This window comes from Neoarius graeffei, chromosome 5 (assembly GCF_027579695.1).
Source record: "Neoarius graeffei isolate fNeoGra1 chromosome 5, fNeoGra1.pri, whole genome shotgun sequence".
NCBI classification, from domain to species: domain Eukaryota; kingdom Metazoa; phylum Chordata; class Actinopteri; order Siluriformes; family Ariidae; genus Neoarius; species Neoarius graeffei.
In genome coordinates, this window is record NC_083573.1 from 86,533,500 (window position 1) to 86,556,621 (window position 23,122).

General features: G+C 39.4%; 1 protein-coding gene across 1 annotated transcript in view; it reads right to left on the minus strand.

The window, feature by feature from the left end:
* The window catches only part of LOC132886304 (coagulation factor XIII A chain-like), a 34,740-nt gene that overhangs the window by 3,074 nt on the left and 8,544 nt on the right, over nucleotides 1–23,122 (minus strand). Inside the window, exons 5-11 of the mRNA XM_060920855.1 lie at nucleotides 22,270–22,377; nucleotides 21,890–22,067; nucleotides 14,715–14,850; nucleotides 14,091–14,194; nucleotides 7,970–8,058; nucleotides 7,620–7,770; nucleotides 5,452–5,487 (exon numbers count right to left, since the gene is read on the minus strand). Coding sequence (XP_060776838.1) covers nucleotides 5,452–5,487; nucleotides 7,620–7,770; nucleotides 7,970–8,058; nucleotides 14,091–14,194; nucleotides 14,715–14,850; nucleotides 21,890–22,067; nucleotides 22,270–22,377 — 802 coding nt within the window. The remainder of the gene's footprint in view (nucleotides 1–5,451; nucleotides 5,488–7,619; nucleotides 7,771–7,969; nucleotides 8,059–14,090; nucleotides 14,195–14,714; nucleotides 14,851–21,889; nucleotides 22,068–22,269; nucleotides 22,378–23,122) is intronic.

Consider the following 23,122-nt stretch of genomic DNA (forward strand, 5'->3'; position numbering starts at 1 on the left):
CCTCTTGGCAACTCATGGTACAGAAGTGTCAACATGATGATATTCAACTCTTTCTCATCAGTTGCACCAACCCTCTACAATATGATGCCAGCAAACATCAAGTTGATCCCTACCCTGACGAGGTTCAAGACGGAACTTGATAAGTGGCTCAGATCATTCTCTGACACTCCACGTACATCCGAGTACCTTGGGGCAAATAGGAACTCGCTGTTGGAGTGGGTCGGTAGTAAGTGTTAATAGCTGCTACCCTGGGAATCAGCAGTGGAGATATGAGATATGCTTGGCCTGAGTGATCAAGCTTGAAGCCAATCCAAGGTATCCAAAGTAAGGTAACCATGCAGACATTTTTAAAATATCTTTACAAAGGGTGCCAATACTTCAGATAAAACACCTATATTCATATATACATAACTGGGAGATTTTGGAGCAATGTGTCAGACAGCACTATCCACCACCACCATTATCAAAAAAACACCTAAGGGAATATATTTTGTAAGAATTTTATTCATCCTTCCAAGATATCTCCAGAGACTTGCAGAAACTATGCCTATAGTAAAGTGGAGGCCTATAGTCCAACACTTTACAAAAGCACATTGTTATTTTTTCTACTAATTCATCAGCTATGAACCCTTCAGCTTATCCATTCTCCAAATGACCTATAAGACACATTTCTGACTTTCCAAATGTTTCGAAACCATTTATAATAAATAATTGGTGCCTATTCTGAACCCTAACCCATGTGAGAGGGCTGTAAAATAGTTTGATAGAATAGTTTGATTTCTATCATTTTCTCTGTTCATCAATAAAGAAACAAATTTCACTTTTCCACAAATCTAATCCAAACTTGTTTCCTCTATCAGAAGTCATCTCTATCTTCTCTCTGCAGGTTCCTGTAGCATCTGATACTGCTGATCATGCCCAAAGGAGAGAGGGGGAAAGAAACTAAGCTAGGATGACATCAAATGGTTTTGATGTTCCACATGCTGATGATGACAAATGAATCTCGAGGGATGAGTTAAACTGTCTGAATTAATATTTGATTAGACTTAAAAGGCAAAGTGAGAAAAAGGGGAGTGCGGTGAGTATTGGCACCTTTCCTGTAACCAACATGATACAATGAACTGCAGTGATTTAATTGTGTTCACAAAAATGAACTTCTCACTCCAGCCCTGATTGATTTATAATAACGAGAACGTCAATGACGGCGTAGCTCACTCCGGCCCCGTCTAGTCCAAAAGGAACGATCTAAAGTGGGCCACATTATGCAATAAATGTTGCAAGCTATATACACTCTATACAAGCTATATACAGAAGCTATATACACCCTAAGAATACCAATCTATTTGCCAGAAAGAATCCAAAACGGCGAGGAATTGACCGAGAAGAAGCGATTTTTGTTGAATTGATCATTAAAGGAGAACTGAAGTCATTTTAAAACTTGCTTTATTTCTTAATTAACGTGTTATTCAATTACGTTTTCGGTTTTAGTAACCTTATATCGTGACTCATATTGGCAACTAGTTGAAATTAAATATTATACTTATCAGCCTATTCGGTTTTTAGCCGTGTTGAATTTAGTTTGTTTGGTCCACGGCAGGCATCGCTTATCCATGCGATCTTCACGAGACTTGTGCGAGACTTCAAAACGTGAAGTGTCAGCCAGGTGTCAGTGCCGCCATTTTGAAAACTGTTTTCCAAATGACATATTGCACAAAAACGAGTTTAAATGACGATTACTGCCTACTTTTTTCAAACTTTCCTGATTGCTATCAAAACAAACAAAACTTCCAGCTTAATTACATCAGCATTTGAAAGAGGGCGCGCGCGTCTTTTGACAATGTTGGCAGATGTTGGTCACTTTGATTTCTGCTGTACGTTTTACTTCTGTCCTACGATGTCTCGCACAGGTCTCAACGAATCTCATTTATGGCCATTGTTTTGACATATGGACTGATATATTACAGAGCATATTTCAAACACTCATAACTTGCTATAGCAGTGACAAAATAGCTACCAAAATGCATTCCTATGTTTAATAAAATGAGAGAAATAGAATTTTGATAATACAAAAATTTGCCTTCAGTTCTCTTTTAAGACTTAATTAGTCCATAACTTCATTAATAATTGTAAGTAAGCAAATCTGGGTAGAAGTTATATGCACCCTAGGTACCCCTACACTCATGCCAGAAAGAATCAAAATCGGTGAAGAATTGAGGGAGAAGAAGCGATTTTCATGAAATGTGGACGATGACGGATGACGGACAGACGACGGAGGATGGCATAAGCTCATCGTCTGTTGGCTGGATGAGCTAACATCAACAACAACAACAATAATAATAATCTCATCTCATTATCTGTAGCCACTTTATCCTGTTCTACAGGGTCACAGGCAAACTGGAGCCTATCCCAGCTGACTACGGGCGAAAGGCGGGGTACACCCTGGACAAGTCGCCAGGTCATCACAGGGCTGACACAAAGACACAGACAACCATTCACACACGTTCAATTTAGAGTCACCAGTTAACCTAACCTGCATGTCTTTGGACTGTGGGGGAAACCGGAGCACCCGGAGGAAACCCATGCGGACATGGGGAGAACATGCAAACTCTGCACAGAAAGGCCCTCGCCAGCTACGGGGCTCGAACCCGGACCTCCTTGCTGTGAGGTGACAGCGCTAACCACTACACCACCGTGCCGCCCGGTAATCTCATCTCATCTCATTATCTCTAGCCGCTTTATCCTGTTCTACAGGGTCGCAGGCAAGCTGGAGCCTATCCCAGCTGACTACGGGCGAAAGGCGGGGTACACCCTGGACAAGTCACCAGGTCATCACAGGGCTGACACATAGACACAGACAACCATTCACACTCACATTCACACCTACGGTCAATTTAGAGTCACCAGTTAACCTAACCTGCATGTCTTTGGACTGTGGGGGAAACCGGAGCACCCAGAGGAAACCCACGCGGACACGGGGAGAACATGCAAACTCCGCACAGAAAGGCCCTCGCCAGCTACGAGGCTCGAACCCGGACCTTCTTGCTGTAAGGCGACAGCACTAACCACTACACCACCGTGCCGCCCGGTAATAATAATAATAATAATAATAATAATAATAAGTTACATTTCTACAGTGCCTTTCAATATACCAGGTCGCTTTACAAGGGGAAAAAGACTAAGCAGTAAGAGAGGAAGAGAAATGTTCTTAGAGGAAGAGATAAAGTCTTAAACTGAGATGAGAAAGAAGAGCAGTCACGGAGAGATTGAGGAGAGAACTCCAGAGTTTGGGGGAAATGGCACTGAAGGACCTGCCCCCCGTGGTGGAAAGTCTGGTGTATGGGGCAGCAAATAAATTGTTGCTAGAAGACCTTCATGAGCGAGAAGGGATGTAGGGGGTCAGTAGTTCCCTAAGGTAGATCGGAGCAAGATTATGCATGGCTTTGAAAGGCACAAGCAAGGTTTTAAATTTGATCCAGGACAGAACTGGTAGTCAGTGTAGCTGAGAGAGGATGGGGGCAATGTGAGCAGAGTGTTTAGTACGAGTTAGAACTCTAGCTGCAGAGTTCTGGATATATGATAGCTTTTGTAAAGACTTTGCAGGAAGGCCTATGAAGAGTGAATTGCAGTTATCTAGAAGAGATGTAATGAAAGCATGAACCAGAGTTTGTGCATCATTACTAGTCAGAAGTGGACGAAGGTGAGCAATATTACAGAGGTGAAAGAATGCAAGCTGAAAATATGTTCTATATTACAGGATATACCAACTCTGTGCAATATTCCTGCATTATCCTACAGTGCTATTGAATTCTTGAATCTGATTGGGCAGAAGGTGTTGAATAACATTTTATTATTATTATTATTATTATTATTATTATTATTATTATTATATGGCACAAGCTACTTCTGGTAAAATCGTGCGCTCTGATTGGTTCCTTGGCGGGCAGAATTTTCCTGTAATGCCCGTGGGTGATTACAGACTTTCTTTACAAGGCACTGGCTTTCAATGTTGCAAAAAATAAACAAAAACAAAACGACAAAAAATGATTAATTGGAAATCAAAAATGGCCGAAACACAAAAGACAAACAAGAGTTGCCAAGTTATTCAAGAAATGAGCAATGAGGAGCATTCAGAAACCGCTAACCGCTAACAGAAATTCGGTTTTGAAACCGCTAGGTGTCTATTCTGCATGCGTGACTCAACTACATTACACATATGACGTAACTGAAAGAAAGCAGCGCCACGCCTCACTATAATGAGAGTCTATTTTCATCTTAGAAATAAAAAAAGCCATATAAGAAACTCCTTATTAACTCCGCTTGCTCGGCTTTTATGGGAAAATATCAGACCGAGGTCTTTTTGTACAGCTCCGTGTGTACTGTCAAGACCTTGGTCTGATATTTTCCCGTAAAGACCTCGCACTCAGTTAATAAGTACTTCTTAGTATAAATATGCAGGTGATTATAGGAAATTGTGCACTCTGATTGGTCAAGAAATTCAGACTATTTCTCGATAATCACCTCGAGCGACTCGGCAAAATGGCAGCCAAGCACTTTGTCATCGTAAGTGAGGAAGAATTACAAATGATGAAAGAAAATGCTGTTCCTAAAAGCACTAAAGATGCTATGAAGTTTGATCTAAAACTATTCAAAGGTAAGGTGGAATTGGGATTTATTTTATCCATTTCAAAACAAAGTACTTTATGTGAGTCGGCATAGATAAGTGACACAAGTCTGCACGCACTGTTATTACATTTGCATGCCGCTTTTGAAGTTTGAAATAATTTTTTAATACAATTAAAAAAAATAATCACCTGTATATTTACACTAAAACAATTATCTGCCTCAGGCTCAGTGAATATCGGTGAATAATAACCTTGACTTCGTCTCAGTTATTATTCACCTCGCCTTCTGTGAATAATTATTAAATAATAGCAGCTTGGACAATACTGCTGGCTGTAATTTAATTCACAGGTGTATAGTAATTTGATCCATCTAATACGTGATCATTTCTATAGTACAGCTCATTCACAAGGGCTTGGATGATGGATGTTCCACATAATCTAAAACTAATAATAGTGATGTTTTATGTAAGGAGATGATTATTTTACATTTTTGGAAGGAGTCTCCAGTGTCAGCAATTTGTAACAGAGGCAGCAGTGTTCCTTTAAGTTAGGGTTTCTTCCTGACAAGCTGCATATTTGTATTATTAACACACACACACACACACACACACACACACACACACACACACACACACACATTATGTATTATATTGCACTTGTTGTTACAAAGTCTTGCACTCTCTTAAAGTCTTTTTCCGCTTTTTTCAGATTATATATGCCTAGTTCAAGTTGCTTGCTGATCACCTGACCCTACCCCTGTTTCCTGTGTATGATTTTGCCTATAGACTTGGTATTGTTGTTATTACGCTTTCTAATAAAGTTTTCTTACCCTTCTGTTGCGTCTCATTCTGCCTTCGTGACACACCTGGAACATAAGTGATGACAAATTGTTTCATAGACATTTCACACCATCAGTCTGAATGCAGTTATCAGTGGTTAAAAGTATACGTTGTTCATTAATAAATGTAAAAAAAATTGACACACTGCTCTAGTATTAATAAAATAAAATACTTCAGGACATGCTGTTATAGGAAAATTCCTGATTGTTTCATAAGCGCTGATATATTTTCTTCATTAAAAGACCATTTCATTTGGATTGTTCTGTGACTGGGAGTGCTTGGGTAGCATGGGAGCATTAGACAGGACCTTAAAGTCAAACAAAACCCATTAATAAATGACTTTTTTTGCGATCAAGTGCCCTGATGTGCTGTCCATACATTTAAATTAAAAACAAAACTTTACAACAGCAATTTATCCATTTTAAAAGTTCTGAATTTGCTAAAAATAGTTTTACCTGGATGCAGACATTTGCACTGAAACTGGATATCTGCTTGTGACATAACCGACTTACTAGTACGCTGTTTCCCTTAGTAACACAGAGCCATGAAATAAAGGCTTCTAACTTTAAAAAAAAAAGTCCCTGGGTGTTGTAGTACACTGCCCTTGGGTGTTTGTTTGTTTGTGTGTGTGCGTGTGTGTGTGTACACTGCTTCAGATGGGTTGAATACAGAAAAAGAACTTCACTGTGCTGTAATGTATACATGACAAGTCAAAGTCCTTCCCACACCATGTGATGCATAGGGCAGCACTGATCTTCGTTTCCATAGCCCTCAGCCTCTCGCCTATTACATAGCTAGGGTTAGAGTAGGGGGCTAGTCCTCTGGTAACCGTGAGAGTTTGGCTCCTCACTCGCATCTGTATTGCAGTGTGCCTTGCCAGATGGCAGTAGGTACCATTTTTACAATGGTCTTTGGTATGACCCAACCGTGAGTAGAACTCGCGATCTCCCAATCGAGGGGAAAAAAATTATTATTTTTTTTTTTAGAATTAGAAGCCTTTATTTGTCACGTATACCGCGGAGACTTTATAACACTCAGGGACTTTTTTTTTTAAGTTAGAAGCCTTTATTTCATGGCTCTGTGTTACTAAGGGAAACAGAAAATCTAAAACTCTAATCAGAAATTTTCTGTAACCATGTGATTTTTACTGGCAACAAAATACATGAATCAACAGACTTCACTTTTACGAAAGTTAAATCTCACTCAGCAAGAAAACGCGAAGTACTGAGACAGATACTAGTAAATGATATCTGGTCATAACAATGTGATTCTTGGCGTTGAAAAGATCGCTTTTCTCAGTGGATAAAAACAGACAAAAACATTTCATATAAAAATACAAGGAAAAAGTTCAATTTTTACACTGTGAGTAGTCAGCGATAGAGTTTATAGGCAGCAAAATGCTTCCAAAGGCTGGGTATGAGTGTGCTCACTGTTTACGTGTGTGTGTGTGTGTGTGTGTGTGTGCACTGCTTTGATGATCGGGCTTATTTTTACACCAAAACGCTTAACACTCAGGCATCTTCAGGGTTACAACAATTTGGAAGTGATGTATCCACTAGATCTCCGCCATGGTAAGTCATGTAGTGTGTAGGTGACGCTACAATCTCAGATTCTCTTGCGTAATTTGTACTCAGAGTGTGATATTTAAACCTCAAAGGAAGTAAGATGGTGGCACCCCGGGACATTGTTTTCTTTTCAAATAAAATCTGTGCATAGTATACAGGTACAAATATGAACAAGTGAACATTCGAACATGTCTTGTATAGATATTATCTGTCAGTATAAAGGAGTTTATTTTGGGGGTTTTGTTTGATTTTAAACAGTGTGTTTCATGACCAAAAGCTTGAGTTTGTAACTCTGCTGATATCTCAGATTTATCACTATTGCTATATTATCCCTCTGTTGCTAGTGACAAAAATAAGCACTTTTATCACTGCACTTAATCTGACTACCTGTTGGACCTTGTTTTCTAATCTCATTTAGACTCACCTAGATAAATACAGGATAAAAAAAAAAAACATCTCATATCACAGATTATATTTTTGAGAAGCTCTGTTGTTTGTAGAGTGAGAGGCTTGGGGTTAAGACTAATTATTTCCTCTTAAAAAACTGGTAAATACAGTAATAATTACAAATGTGAAAGAAAAAAGCAACTTACTCTTATATTTGTAAGTGTCTGTCATGTTTGCATAATCATCAGAGCCAATCATTTTGGTCACAATCAACTTTCCTACATAGGTGGTGTTCACATAGATCGTTTTCATGTTTCCGTACTTGTCTATTTGAGAGAAAACCACATCACTGTTGACCTGGTGGTGAGAAAATATTTTACAGGATTGGTACTTCAGGTTGGTATGCTTATAATACTTCTTTGAGATATTATATTATAAAATAAAGCAGTTCCCGCTACATAATGGTTATATCATAAGCTACTCAAGAACTTCAGTAAATCATTTGAGTAATTTGAGATGTTGAAAAGATAGCAGATAGATCTGAAATACTGCTCACCTCAGAAAACACAAACTTTGCATCAAATGGATAGCTCAGAGCTTTCTCTTTGATAGCTGCCACAGCTGCAGGACCACAGCGGAAATAACCTAGCATAAATAAAAACAGTCAAACATCTGTATTGCATCTGATGGTATAAGGTGATGCAACATTTTTTTTTTTATTTTGAGCTGATTATCACATTAGCATTTTTGTATTCAAATATTTTTTCCCTTATATTAAGAAATCTCATGGTGCTGAAAGTTCCAAAATGTCTTAACTTGTCTAGGCCAAGGTCGCTTAACTTCCTGTTAAGGATCATGTTTAGCTACAGCTGGTAGCTCCTCTGTACCAACATAAAAAGGGTTTGTTTGACAGGACTCATTAGATTGACCAACACAAAGTACAGTGTGAAAGTCCAAGGAGCTCAGTGCAGATCTGAGAAAGATGATCATAAATTTACACAACACAGGAATGTCTCTAGCACTGTTGCCTCACAGCAAGAAGGTTCTGGGTTCAAGCTCAGTGGCTGATGAGGGCCTTTCTGTGTGGAATTTGCATGTTCTCGCCATGTCTGCGTGGGTTTCCTCCGGGTGCTCCAGTTTCCCCCACAGTTCAAAGACATGCAGGTTAGGCTAATTGGTGGCTCCAAATTGACTGTAGGTGTGAATGTGAGTCTGAATGGTTGTTTGCCTCTTTGTGTCAGTCCTGAGATGATTTGGTGAGTTGTCCAGGGTGTACCCCGCCTTTAGCCCATAGTCAGCTGGGATAGGCTCCAGCTTGCCTGTGACCCTGCACAGGATAAACGGTTAGAGATAATGGATGGATGGACAGATGGATGTCTCTTGGAGCCACTTCTAAACAACTGCAGATTCTAAGATCATCAGCTTAAACAATTGCACAATATAAATACAAGTTATTGGGAGGTGTAGCCATATTGCCAAGCCACATTGCTGAAAGAAGACCTAAGCTGTCACCCTCAGGTGAGAGGAAATTTCTTTGGATGGGCAGGAACAATCCAGGAACCACCAAGACACAGGCCTGTGATGAACTGCCATCCAAGAAAGAAGCCCCTGCTCTAAAATTGACACATTCAAGTTTGAGTAAAGTTTGTAGCTGACCACATGAACAAAGAAAAAGCTGTCCAGAGGAAAGTTTTATGGTCAGATTAGACAAATATTGAGTTGCTTGGCCACAATGACCAGAGGTATAAAGGAACACTGTACCATTATACTGTTAAGCATGGTGGTGGTAGCTTGATGCTCTGGGGCTGTTTTGCTGCTAGTGGAACTGGTGCATTGCACAAAGTGGATGGAATAATGAAGAGCCTCAAAATTCTTCAGCATAACCTCAAACCATCAGCTATATGATTGAAATTTGGACACAATTGGGTGTTCCAGGAGGGCAATGACCCCAAATACACATCAAAGCTGGTTGTGGAATGGATAAAGCAGGCTAATATTAAGCCTAAAACATATCCTGACCTCAACCCTATTGAAATATGCGGATTGTGCTTAAAAGTGGGGTCCCAGGAAACACACAAATTTAATTTGAACTCTACCAATTCTGCCAGAAGCTGATGGCTACCAAAAGCGTCTGAGCAAGGTGAAACTTGCTAAGCAACATTTAAAGGGTGACTGAAGTAATTTTTAAACTTGCTTTATTTCTTAATTAACGTGTTATTAAATTAAGTTTTCGGTTTTAGTAACCTTATATCATGACGAGTATTGGCAACTAATTGCAATTAAATATTATACTTATCGGCCTATTCGGTTTTTAGCCATATTGAATATTGTTCATTGGCAGGCGTCACTTATCCATGCAATTTTCATGAAACTTGTGCGAGACTTCGAAACGTGAAGTGTCAGCCAGGTGTCAGTGCTGCCATTTTGAAAACTGTTTTCCAAACGAAATATTGCACAAAAACGAGTTTACTGTAAATGACGATCACTGCCTACCTTTTTCAAACTTTCCTGATTGCTATCAAAAGAAACAAAACTTCCGGCTTGATTACATCAGCTTTCGAAAGAGGGCGTGCGCGTCTTTTGACAATGTTGACAGATGTTGGTCACTTTGATTTCCGCTGTACGTTTTACTCCCGCCCTACAATGTCTCGCACAGGTCTCACCAAATCTCGTTTATGGCCATTGCTTTGACATATGGACTGATATATTACAGAGCATATTTCAAACACTCATAACTTGCTATAGCAGTGACAAAATAGCTATCAAAAATGCATTCCTATATTTAATAAAATGAGATAAATAGAATTTTGATAATAAAAAATTTGCCTTCAGTTCTCCTTTAACCAAATATTATGTGTACTGTGCGTAGGCTTAAGCCCCCCCAAGCCCCCCTATAATTTTCAGTGTTTATATATCTCATCTCATTATCTCTAGCCGCTTTATCCTGTTCTACAGGGTCGCAGGCAAGCTGGAGCCTATCCCAGCTGACTATGGGTGAAAGGCGGGGTACACCCTGGACAAGTTGCCAGGTCATCACAGGGCTGACACATAGACACAGACAACCATTCACACTCACATTCACACCTACGGTCAATTTAGAGTCACCAGTTAACCTAACCTGCATGTCTTTGGACTGTGGGGGAAACCGGAGCACCCGGAGGAAACCCACGCGGACACAGGGAGAACATGCAAACTCCGCACAGAAAGGCCTTCGCCGGCCACGGGGCTCAAACCCGGACCTTCTTGCTGTGAGGCAACAGCGCTAACCACTACACCACCGTGCCGCGTGTTTATATATATATATATATATATATATATATATATATATATATATACACACACCGTATATATATATATATATACACACACACACCATATATAAATAAATAAATAAATAAATATATATATATATATATATATATATATATATATATATATATATATACACGGTATATATATATATATATATATATATATATATATATATATATATACACGGTATATATATATATATATATATATATATACACACACGGTATATATATATATATATATATATATATACACACACGGTATATATATATATATATATATATATATATATATATATATATATATATATATACACACGGTATATATATATATATATATATATATATATATATATATATATATATATATATATAAAATAGTGCAGACTTGCACATAACACAAACTAGCAAGAAAACGAGTCAAACAATAATATGTCTACAAGTTCTAGCTACGACATGAATAAAATTGAATAAAATTATCGTTATGTTTCCCAGCATAGCCAGGTAAGCGGGCATGCACGGTTCAGGCGGGAGCTGTATGTTATTAGGCCTACTTGCTGTAACGTTACATTCCTGAGGCCAGCAGAGTTGTTAAGAGAAGAAGAGGACTTAATTCGCAGTGAATGATACAGTGAACAAGAGATTGTAAGTTGATGTCAGTCATTGTTAATTGCTTAACGTTACCTACGTTTATCTAAGGGGAAGAAAATGTGATGTTGTAGGCTACTTGTCCCTTTTAACATTATGGCAGCTAAATTGAACTTTATGGAAAATGTTAGCCAATATTAGCATGAACAGTTAAACTTGACAGCTTTCTATATTCTGTCCCATCTGTGTATTGGTATGTTCTTCAACTATTGCAAGTGAAAACTAAATGCTATTTGTAGCAATAGTTATGGCTAGAGAAGATTTAATGTGTCCTTTCAATTCATTGGCTAGATGGATATACGACGATTTTTTAAGGGAGTGAGTGAGGAACAGGAGAGTGACAAGGGAGCTGATGCTGAAGAGGTCTGTGTGATCGAGGTCAGTAAATGTCAACAGAGAAAACAGGGCCGAGTTCAACCAATGCACCATTTTGAGACGGTTTAGCTCCGGTTTGATCTAGGCCACTAATTGAACGAGGTAGCAACGTAGTAGCCCATAATGCTTTCCTCAAGTTAAAGATGACAACACGTTGCATAAGAATGGAAACTGTAGGAAAACATTTCAAAACACTATGACCACATTGGCCTTTGCAATAGGCTTCTGAGTTTGTTTTCTTTCGTTTGGTGGATGTGTCAGAAGTCACCATATCAGCACTGATGTGCAGGCTATCAAAAACCCACCGAATTAAAAAGAAAAAAGACAACATGCACAGTAGGCTATCCACCTCCAGTTGAATGCTATAAGAGTGAAAATAAAGTAATCCCCATATTTATATGCCTTAATCAAGCTTGGATAAAAGCAAATGGCAAGCGATGGCCCACTCAGCTGCTCCTGTCTGATCAACGCCTTTAGTGCACCTCTGTTTCTGTTGAATTAACCGTCTTGCATGGCATAAACTAGCCCCTTATTTCATATTCAGTTCTGGCCAACTTGACTTGTATTCCCTGTCTAGGCTTAGCCTATAGTCTAAACTAGTCTCATTGGATGTTAAAAATAGGCCAGCTTACATACAGTAGGCCTACACAACAAAATATTTAATGAATTAATGATTATTTTATAATTTAATTTAATGAGAACAGTCATAGGCTACTGTAGGCCTCCTGTACATTGCCATGTCAGATAATCGGCCAATGCATTTATTTTCGTGGTAGGCTAACCCCATTCCCAAAGTCATCTAGCAATCTTGGAAGATCTCATCTCATCTCATCTCATTATCTCTAGCTGCTTTATCCTGTTCTACGGGGTCGCAGGCAAGCTGAAACCTATCCCAGCTGACTACGGGTGAAAGGCGGGGTACACCCTGGACAAGTCGCCAGGTCATCACAAGGCTGACACATAGACACAGACAACCATTCACACTCACATTCATACCTACGGTCAATTTAGAGTCACCAGTTAACCTAACCTGCATGTCTTTGGACTGTAGGGGAAACCGGAGCACCCGGAGGAAACCCACGCGGACACGGGGAGAACATGCAAACTCCACACAGAAAGGCCCTCACTGGCCACGAGGCTCGAACCTGGACCTTCTTGCTGTGAGGCGACAGCGCTAACCACTACACCACCGTGCCGCCATCTTGGGAGATATGATATTAATTTAACTTCAGGGTTTCATCATGTTAATTTTGTTTTTGAACTCCTTGAAGGGTGAGGCAGGAGAGGCTGAGGAGGAAAACGAGTATCAGGCAAGTTCAAGTCAGAGAGAGGAAGTGAATCCAAGTTCAGAGGAGGTCGAGCAAATAGATCTTGTTTGAGAAACATTCAAATTTGTCTGTATTGTCAGATTTCACTAGGATTTTGAACTAAGCTAGTTGTAACTAAACTAATTAAATAAAGCACCACACCATTATGTTGTCTCCTGTTAGGAATATAACCTAATTAATTTTTACCAAATGCATTGATGGAGATATTTGCAAACATCTTTCTTCATAAACATAGCCCCAGCCTCTAATGAACTGATTTAGACTTATTTTGTTAATATAAAGAAGATATCCTGAAGACTTAGGAGAGAAACAGCAGGGTAGAAAAACAAAGTGATCCAGATAACAGATTCTGATAAATGTTCTTCAAATAATGAATAATTGACGAAGCCTATGTAGGAGCAATTAAAAAAAATTCGGCGCGCGCATTACTGAACACACTCCTGGGGCTAAGCCCCCCCCCATCTCTCAATCCTAGTGACGTCCATGATGTATGCTGTATAATCTATGATAATCTCTAATAATTTGGCTCCAGAAAAAGAACAGTTCAAATAAATCACTCAAAGCCTGATATTGCCATGACATTCACGTCCATGATAACAGTCATGTGCGTGTATGCAAATTTATGACTGCAACTGTAGGGAAAAAATTGTTAAATTTATAGCTGTACTTGGTGTCAAACATTAATACATAAATTGCTGTTGTATAAGAGGAATAAAACACGTTGGGAATGGGCTGTGATAGGAAAATAACAAAACTTCAACGTGGTAATACTGTTGTTTCAAAACGTGAGTTTTTTATGGAAGGTATTGAAAATGAACGAATTATTTTCTAAAATGGTCACACTTTTTTTTTAAATGCTGTGTTTTTAATGACCAAATGTTTAGTGGAGACTTTGCTTGATTGCGTTTTGCACATGACTTGAAACCTATACACATCTGTAGTAAGATTTATAGATTTGCATATTTATAGTGAGTTCCTCTATTGGAAAAGTGTAACTGAAAATGGATAGTCATACCATCACTGATCTCCTGAGGAGTGGCGTCCACCACTTGCCAGCCTGAGTACCGATTAGGAATGTCATCCCTCCTTAAAAACACTTCATTCCAGCAGTGAAAATTCCTTCAAAGACAAAGACAAAAAATTATGTTTTGTAATTTAAATGAACTAGCCAGGCTAATTGATTTTCTTTAGCACCACCATTATCACCATATGGACAATATAGTGAAAGAACTACAATTTTTCAACCAAGTGTCTACAACACCTATAATAATCAGCCCTCAACCTCATCACATGACCTCCAGTAAAGCATCTATTCCCACTCAGTCACTTGAGTACTAATAATACTCACTTGTTTGTAGTGATACTACTCGTTTTAAATAACCCAGACTCTCAGTGTTACCTCCTGAAGTCTCATTCCAGCATTGTGTCTGTGATCAGTCTCAGCTTTTATCTGCCTGGCATGATTAGTGTTTTGACCTCAGTATGCTTCACATTACTGATTTATTCTTGTCTAATTTACACCTGCTTGCTGATTGCCTGACTGAGTGCCTGTTTCACATTTCTGAGTCTTGACTAGCTGCCGCCCCCCCCCCCCTTTTTAAATGAAACCAGATAACCTGCACTCATCATCATATCTCACCAGATAGTGTCTGAATGTTCTTTGTTCAGGCTCCCATCTTCATCCAGCACAATGTTAGTCATCAGGTCGCCACCATTGTCATGCGCAGAGCAGTAGTTGGTAATCACCCTTGCAGGAAGGCCAAGGCACCTTAGGACTGCAGACCACATCGGGTGAAAATCAGCTCAAGCATCATACATGGTCTACATCATACACTGTAAAATATTGGTTTTTATTTCTATCCACATTCACTGGATATGAGCAATCACGCGCTCTGATCGGCTACTCTACTACTAGGATATCAGCTCATAAACAGTGAGTAGTGAAAAACAAAATGGCGGAGTGTGTTGCTGAACCAACCGAGGACGGAATAAAAACTCTGCTCGGAAACAAAGCCCCAAAAATTGTTATCAATTATTTAAAAGAAACAGAAATAGCTGAAAGAATATAACTTTTTGTTTGTTGTTTTTTCCCCCCAATATCTCCTGTTCCACACTCCAGCCCAGTCAGTGGCAGTAATGCACATTTAAGTTGGTTTGCCAACCACCAAAAAAAAACTAAAGAAGAAGAAGAAGAAAGCCCCCCCAAAATACAAAAAAAAGCAACAAAATATGGAATGAAAGTATTTGATGGGAAGAACGTATCTTTTTTATTTTTCAAGAATTATTATTATAGCATTTTTCACAAATTGCTACTCGCCGGTTTGTTTACATTCTAAGCGGAAATGATTTTGTCGGACGTTTTGTATAAAGTTTTTATTTATCAAATTTGCAAAAAAATAAAAATAAAAATGCTCTGTTACTCAAAATCCAGTGAACATAGATATAATAAAACAGTTATTCCACTCAATGTCGTTGTACATGGCTTGTAGTCAACTTGGTGCTACGTACCTCGTCGGCTATCAGCTCATGTACGACTCGATTTCGTGGAATAACTGTTAAATGTCTGATGGTCTACAGTATTAGACTTTGCTCCATGTCTGGTGGTCTATGTTCTACTGCACAGAGTATAACATTTTGGTGTATGGTCTACATGATAAAGTATAAGACACTATCTGTTGGTCTAGGCAATGTTACATACAATATCCATGTCTGGTGAAGCAAGCATAGTGTAACAACACTGAAGCAAAGCCTTAACACAATAGAAAATTTTAGAACATGTCAGGAACATCATGATAGATAGCATCATGATATCGTAACAACTATTCACCACTTATGTTTAGTGATGTGGACTCAAATCACATGACTTGAACTTGAGTCACAAATTATCAAATCTTATTAAAGAAGACATAGGACTCGACTTTGACATCATTGATATCTAACTTAACTTGGACTTGAGTTCTTTGACTTGGAAAGACTTGACACATTTTCAAAACCAAAGATTAAAAAATGATACATTTAACCCTGTGCAGTGAAGCAACTACTGTCTTTCCCAACCAAAAATTAACGTTCAGCAAATCTTTGTGGTAGCCATACTCCCAAAGTTAGTAGCCTTCACCTAAAAAGATTATGTTGTTGTCAACAACAAAAGATTTGCAACATGTAGAAGCTGTGGTACTAGAATATCAGACACCAAAATCAGAAACCAAAAAGGATTTCAGGTTTTGTTTGTCATTTGAATTTACACACAGTGAATCCCAAAGCAAAAACAAATTGAATTGAGTGAGATGAGTACCCTTATTGAAAATAGTCAACAAGTCTCATCTCATCTCATTATCTCTAGCCACTTATCCTGTCCTACAGGGTCGCAGGCAAGCTGGAGCCTATCCCAGCTGACTATGGGCAAAAGGTGGGGTACACCCTGGACAAGTCGCCAGGTCATCACAGGGCTGACACATAGACACAGACAACCATTCACACTCACACCTACGGTCAATTTAGAGTCACCAGTTAACCTAACTTGCATGTCTTTGGACTGTGGGGGAAACCAGAGCACCCAGAGGAAACCCACATGGACACAGGGAGAACATGCAAACTCCGCACAGAAAGGCCCTCGCCGGCCACAGGGCTTGAACCCGGACCTTCTTGCTGTGAGGCGAGAGCGCTAACCACTACACCACCGTGCCACCTAGTCAACAAGTCATCTCATGTAAAACTGAACTGAAATATTATATTTTTATAGTTATGTATCTCTCAAATACCTAAATTCATCCATCCATTATCTGTAGCCGCTTATCCTGTTCTACAAGGTCTCAGGCAAGCTGGAGCCTATCCCAGCTGACTATGGGTGAGAGGCGGGGTACATCCTGGACAAGTCACCAGGTCATCACAGGGCTGACACATAGAGAAACAACCATTCACACCTACAGTCAATTTAGATCCACCAATTAACCCAACCTGCATGTCTTCGGGGGAAACCGGAGCACCCGGAGAAAACACACGCAGACACGGGGAGAACATGCAAACTCCACAGAGAAAGTCCCTAGCTGGCCACTGGGCTTAAACCCAGGACCTTCTTGCTGTGAGGCGACAGTGTTAACCACTACACCACCGTGCCGCCTATAAAAAAATACATTTATTAAGGATAAAATTATCAGTTTATAGTGGAGCAGAGCCCCATATGTAAGAGAATATGGTAATGCAGCAACCTGATTTTTGATGGCTTTGATCGTACGACATCCGTACATACAAACGAATGAACGTGTACCACCACCTGATCGTAAGTGCAAGGCAATGTATCTCATAAACACTTGACCACTGGATAACGAAATTTGTATTTTTATTTACATAAGATAGATGGGTTTTTATCCTGCGCTTACTTTTAATTTGTTTTAAAAAAAATTACGTGGGATAATTTACCAACACATTTTATGGAAAATACTCACAACACTTTCATATAAAACAGTTAAAACAGTTTTATTAGTCCACTAGCTTGTTGGACAGTTGATAGTTTCTGTCATGTAAGGACGATAGACAGATGTAAGTGCAGGAAGAATTTTAGTGAAAACACGCTCACAAACAGATCCAAAACTTAGACAAAGGCAGAGTCAAAAAACAGGCAGTGGTCGAGTGAGGCACAGACAGGATATTAGATCTAATACAATACTCACAATCCAAACACAAAACAGGGTCAAAACCAGAAAAGTGATACAAAATACAAAGCTTTCACAAAGCTTGTGTGTTACTGAGAATCCTTATATGTGTGTGCTGTGATGGAGCTCTAATCAGGAACAGGTGCATGATAATTAGTCCTAATGGCGTGTGTGCACTTTGCAATCTGTGGCTGCACGAGCCAAGCTCCAAAGTGCATGGAAAGATGGAACCAGCCAACTGTTTGACATATCAAATTTGATATTGGATGGTAACTATATAGTAATGATGTAAAGTGAAAGCGCTGGTGCACTGCTGTCTACCAGGCACCCAGCAGAGTCACGTCATAATAAATGTCGGTGTTGTTTCTGGTGCATGGCATGCGGTGTCAAAGAAAGGAATAAATATGTATTCTTAACTGCAATGCATACCTCATTACTAGTCTCACTGTCACAAGACAATGCAGTAATTTATTGCTGTGAAATACACAATACTACACAGTTTGATGGTTCATATGCTATAATATTATTATTCTATTCAGGTTGATTTTCATACACTCATTGGGAACACTGCTTTTAGGCAGTATATACAACCCCAATTCCAAAAAAAGTTGGGACAAAGTACAAATTGTAAATAAAAACGGAATGCAATGATGTGGAAGTTTCAAAATTCCATATTTTATTCAGAATAGAACATAGATGACATATCAAATGTTTAAACTGAGAAAATGTATCATTTAAAGAGAAAAATTAGGTGATTTTAAATTTCATGACAACAACACATCTCAAAAAAGTTGGGACAAGGCCATGTTTACCACTGTGAGACATCCCCTTTTCTCTTTACAACAGTCTGTAAACGTCTGGGGACTGAGGAGACAAGTTGCTCAAGTTTAGGGATAGGAATATTAACCCATTCTTGTCTAATGTAGGATTCTAGTTGCTCGACTGTCTTAGGTCTTTTTTGTCGTATCTTCCATTTTATGATGCGCCAAATGTTTTCTATGGGTGAAAGATCTGGACTGCAGGCTGGCCAGTTCAGTAGCCAGACCCTTCTTCTACGCAGCCATGATGTTGTAATTGATGCAGTATGTGGTTTGGCATTGTCATGTTGGAAAATGCAAGGTCTTCCCTGAAAGAGACGTCATCTGGATGGGAGCATATGTTGCTCTAGAACCTGGATATACCTTTCAGCATTGATGGTGTCTTTCCAGATGTGTAAGCTGCCCATGCCACACGCACTATTGCAACCCCATACCATCAGAGCTGCAGGCTTCTGAACTGAGCGCTGATAACAACTTGGGTTGTCCTTCTCCTCTTTAGTCCGAATGACACGGCGTCCTTGATTTCCATAAAGAACTTCAAATTTTGATTCGTCTGACCACAGAACAGTTTTCCACTTTGCCACAGTCCATTTAAAATGAGCCTTGGCCCAGAGAAGACGTCTGCGCTTCTGGATCATGTTTAGATATGGCTTCTTCTTTGAATTATAGAGTTTTAGCTGGCAACGGCGGATGGCATGGTGAATTGTGTTCACAGATAATGTTCTCTGGAAATATTCCTAAGCCCATTTTGTGATTTCCAATACAGAAGCATGCCTGTATGTGATGCAGTGCCGTCTAAGGGCCCGAAGATCACGGGCACCCGGTATGGTTTTCTGACCTTGACCCTTATGCACAGAGATTCTTCCAGATTCTCTGAATCTTTTGATGATATTATGCACTGTAGATGATGATATGTTCAAACTCTTTGCAATTTTACACTGTCGAACTCCTTTCTGATATTGCTCCACTATTTGTCGGCGCAGAATTAGGGGGATTGGTGATCCTCTTCCCATCTTTACTTCTGAGAGCCGCTGCCACTCCAAGATGCTCTTTTTATACCCAGTCATGTTAATGACCTATTGCCAATTGACCTAATGAGTTGCAATTTGGTCCTCCAGCTGTTCCTTTTTTGTACCTTTAACTTTTCCAGCCTCTTATTGCCCCTGTTCCAACTTTTTTGAGATGTGTTGCTGTCGTGAAATTTCAAATGAGCCAATATTTGGCATGAAATTTCAAAATGTCTCACTTTCGACATTTGATATGTTGTCTATGTTCTATTATGAACACAATATCAGTTTTTGAGATTTGTAAATTATTGCATTCCATTTTTATTTACAATTTGTACTTTGTCCCAACTTTTTTGGAATCGGGGTTATATATATATATATATATATATATATATATATATATATATATATATATATATAAGTCTTTATTTTTCTGTAGACCTGCTTTGTGACAATGTCTATTGTTAAAAGCCCTATACAAATAAATTGACTTGACTTGGGATTTGAATGCCAAGACTTGAGACTTACTTGTGACTTGCAAAGCAATGCAAAGAGTTTCCAGTGGTGCTTGAAAGTTTGTGAACACTTTAGAATTTTCTAGATTTCTGCATAAATATGACCTAAAACATTGTCAGATTTTCACACAAGTCCTAAAACGAGATAAAGAGAACCCAGTTAAACAAATGAGACAAAAATATTATACTTGGTCATTTATTTATTGAGGAAAATGATCCAATATTACATATCTGTGAGTGGCAAAAGTATGTGAACCTCTAGGATTAGCAGTTAATTTGAAGGTGAAATTAGAGTCAGGTGTTTTCAACCAATGGGATGACAATCAGGTGTGAGTGGGCACCCTGTTTTATTTAAAGAACAGGGATCTATCAAAGTCTGAGCTTCACAACCTGTTTGTGGAAGTGTATCATGGCACGAACAAAGGAGATTTCTGAGGACCTCAGAAAAAGTGTTGTTGATGCTCATCAGGCTGGAAAAGGTTACAAAACCATCTCTAAAGAGTTTGGACTCCACCAATCCACAGTCAGACAGATTGTGTACAAATGGAGGAAATTCAAGACCATTGTTACCCTCCCCAGGAGTGGTCAACCAGCAAAGATCACTCCAGGAGCAAGGCGTGTCATAGGCGACAAGGTCACAAAGGACCCCAGGGTAACTTCTAAGCAACTGAAGGCCTCTCTTACATTGGCTAATGTTAATGTTCATGAGTCCACCATCAGGGGAACACTGAACAACAGTGGTGTGCATGGCAGGGTTGCAAGGAGAAAGCCACTGCTCTCCAAAAAGAACATTGCTGCTTGTCTGCAGTTTGCTAAAGATCATGTGATCAAGTCAGAAGGCTATTGGAAAAATGTTTTGTGGATGGATGAGACCAAAATAGAACTTTTTGGTTTAAATGAGAAGCATTATGTTTGGAGAAAGGAAAACACTGCATTCCAGCATAAGAACCTTATCCCATCTGTGAAACATGGTGGTGGTAGTATCATGGTTTGGGCCTGTTTTGCTGCATCTGGGCCAGGACGGCTTGCCATCATTGATGGAACAATGAATTCTGAATTATAGCAGCGAATTCTAAAGGAAAATGTCAGGACATCTGTCCATAAACTGAATCTCAAGAGAAGGTGGGTCATGCAGTAAGACAACGACCCTAAGCACACAAGTCGTTCTATCAAAGAATGGTTAAAGAAGAATAAAGTTAATGTTTTGGAATGGCCAAGTCAAAATCCTGACCTTAATCCAATTGAAATGTTGTGGAAGGACCTGAAGCGAGCAGTTCATGTGAGGAAACCCACCAACATCCCAGAGTTGAAGCTGTTCTGTACGGAGGAATGGGCTAAAATTCCTACAAGCTGGTGTGCAGGACTGATCAATAGTTACCGGAAACATTTAGTTACAGTTATTGCTGCACAAGGGGGTCACACCAGATACTGAAAGCAAAGGTTCACATACTTTTGCCACTCACAGATATGTAATATTGGATCATTTTCCTCAATAAATAAATGACCAAGTATAATATTTTTGTCTCATTTGTTTAACTGGATTCTCTTTATCTACTTTTAGGACTTGTGTGAAAATCTGATGTTTTAGATCATATTGATGCAGAAACCTAGAAAATTCTAAAGGGTTCACAAACTTTCAAGCATCACTGTACATGTGGGTGTGATGCTTAGTTGTCTACAAACTTTTGACAATATAGTGAATCACCACATCACCCTGTCATTGATTATTTACCTGTAACAGTATGTCCCCTTGTTCTGACCTGCTGTTCAGTGAGTTTAAGGGGTTAACCTATAAAATATACCAGTGCATATGTGCTATACTCACAAGTGTTGAACACTCCAGCGTACACCCAGCACTGGGCATACATGACAGGCACACCATTTTCTGAAAAATACTGCCGCAGAATCTCTACACTTCCTGTCCAGGCCGATGGCGAAGTACCATTGCCGTAATCATCATCCCAGCTACCAACTAGGACCCCATTACCATCCAAGGAGTTGATCTGAACATGTATAGACACACATATAAATGTTAAGCAATGTTAGAATATTAGCCAGCAACTCTGTTTTCATATAATAACTGGCAGGAAATAATGGTAACCCATTTTTGGTATTTTATTCAAATATAAATAGGAAGTATTTTGAGTGCCTCTACTGTCTTTAAAGGTAAATTTATTTGGGAATTTGTGATACTAAATGTCATACCAGAGAAGAGGCTTTCCGAGCCACTTTTATAGCATCTCCTCTGAACTGGAGGGGCATTTTCCCAAAATCCAGGATGAAGATGCAAGCTTCCAGAATACTATCCTGAAACTACAGAACAAGTTATCTGTTAGCTGAATACAACCACTGTTGTGTACTGTTTACACCGATCAGCCATAAAATTAAAAACACTGACAGGTGACGTGAATAACATTGATTATCTCATTACAGTGGCACCTGTCAAGGGGTGGGATATATTAGGCAGCAAGAGAACAGTCAGTTCTCAAAGTTGATGTGTTGGAAGCAGGAAAAATGGACAAGTGTAAGGATCTGTGCGACTTTGAAAAGGGCCAAATTATGATGGCTAGATGACTGGGTCTGAGCATCTCCAAAATGGCACATCCTGTGGGGTGTTCCTGGTATGCAGTGGTTAGTACCTACCAAAAGGGGTCCAAGGAAGGACAACCGGTGAACTGGTGACAGGGTCATGGGTGTTGAATATGGTCCAATCCGACAGAAGAGTTACTGTAGCACAAACTGCTGAAAAAGTTAATACTGACACCTTTCTGTTTTAGCCAGCATTAACTTTTTCAGTAGTTTGTGCTACAGTAGCTCTTCTGTGGGATCGGACCATGAGGACTCACCTTGGTGTCCCATGCGAATCAGTGAGACTTTGAAACCTATGACCCTGTCACTGGGTCACCGGTTGTCCTTCCTTGGACCCTTTTTGGTAGGTACTAACCATTGCATACCAGAAACACCCCACAAGGTGTGCCATTTTGGAAATGCTCAGATCCAGTCATCTAGCCATCACAATTTGGCCCTTGTCAATGTCACTCAGATCCTTACACTTGCC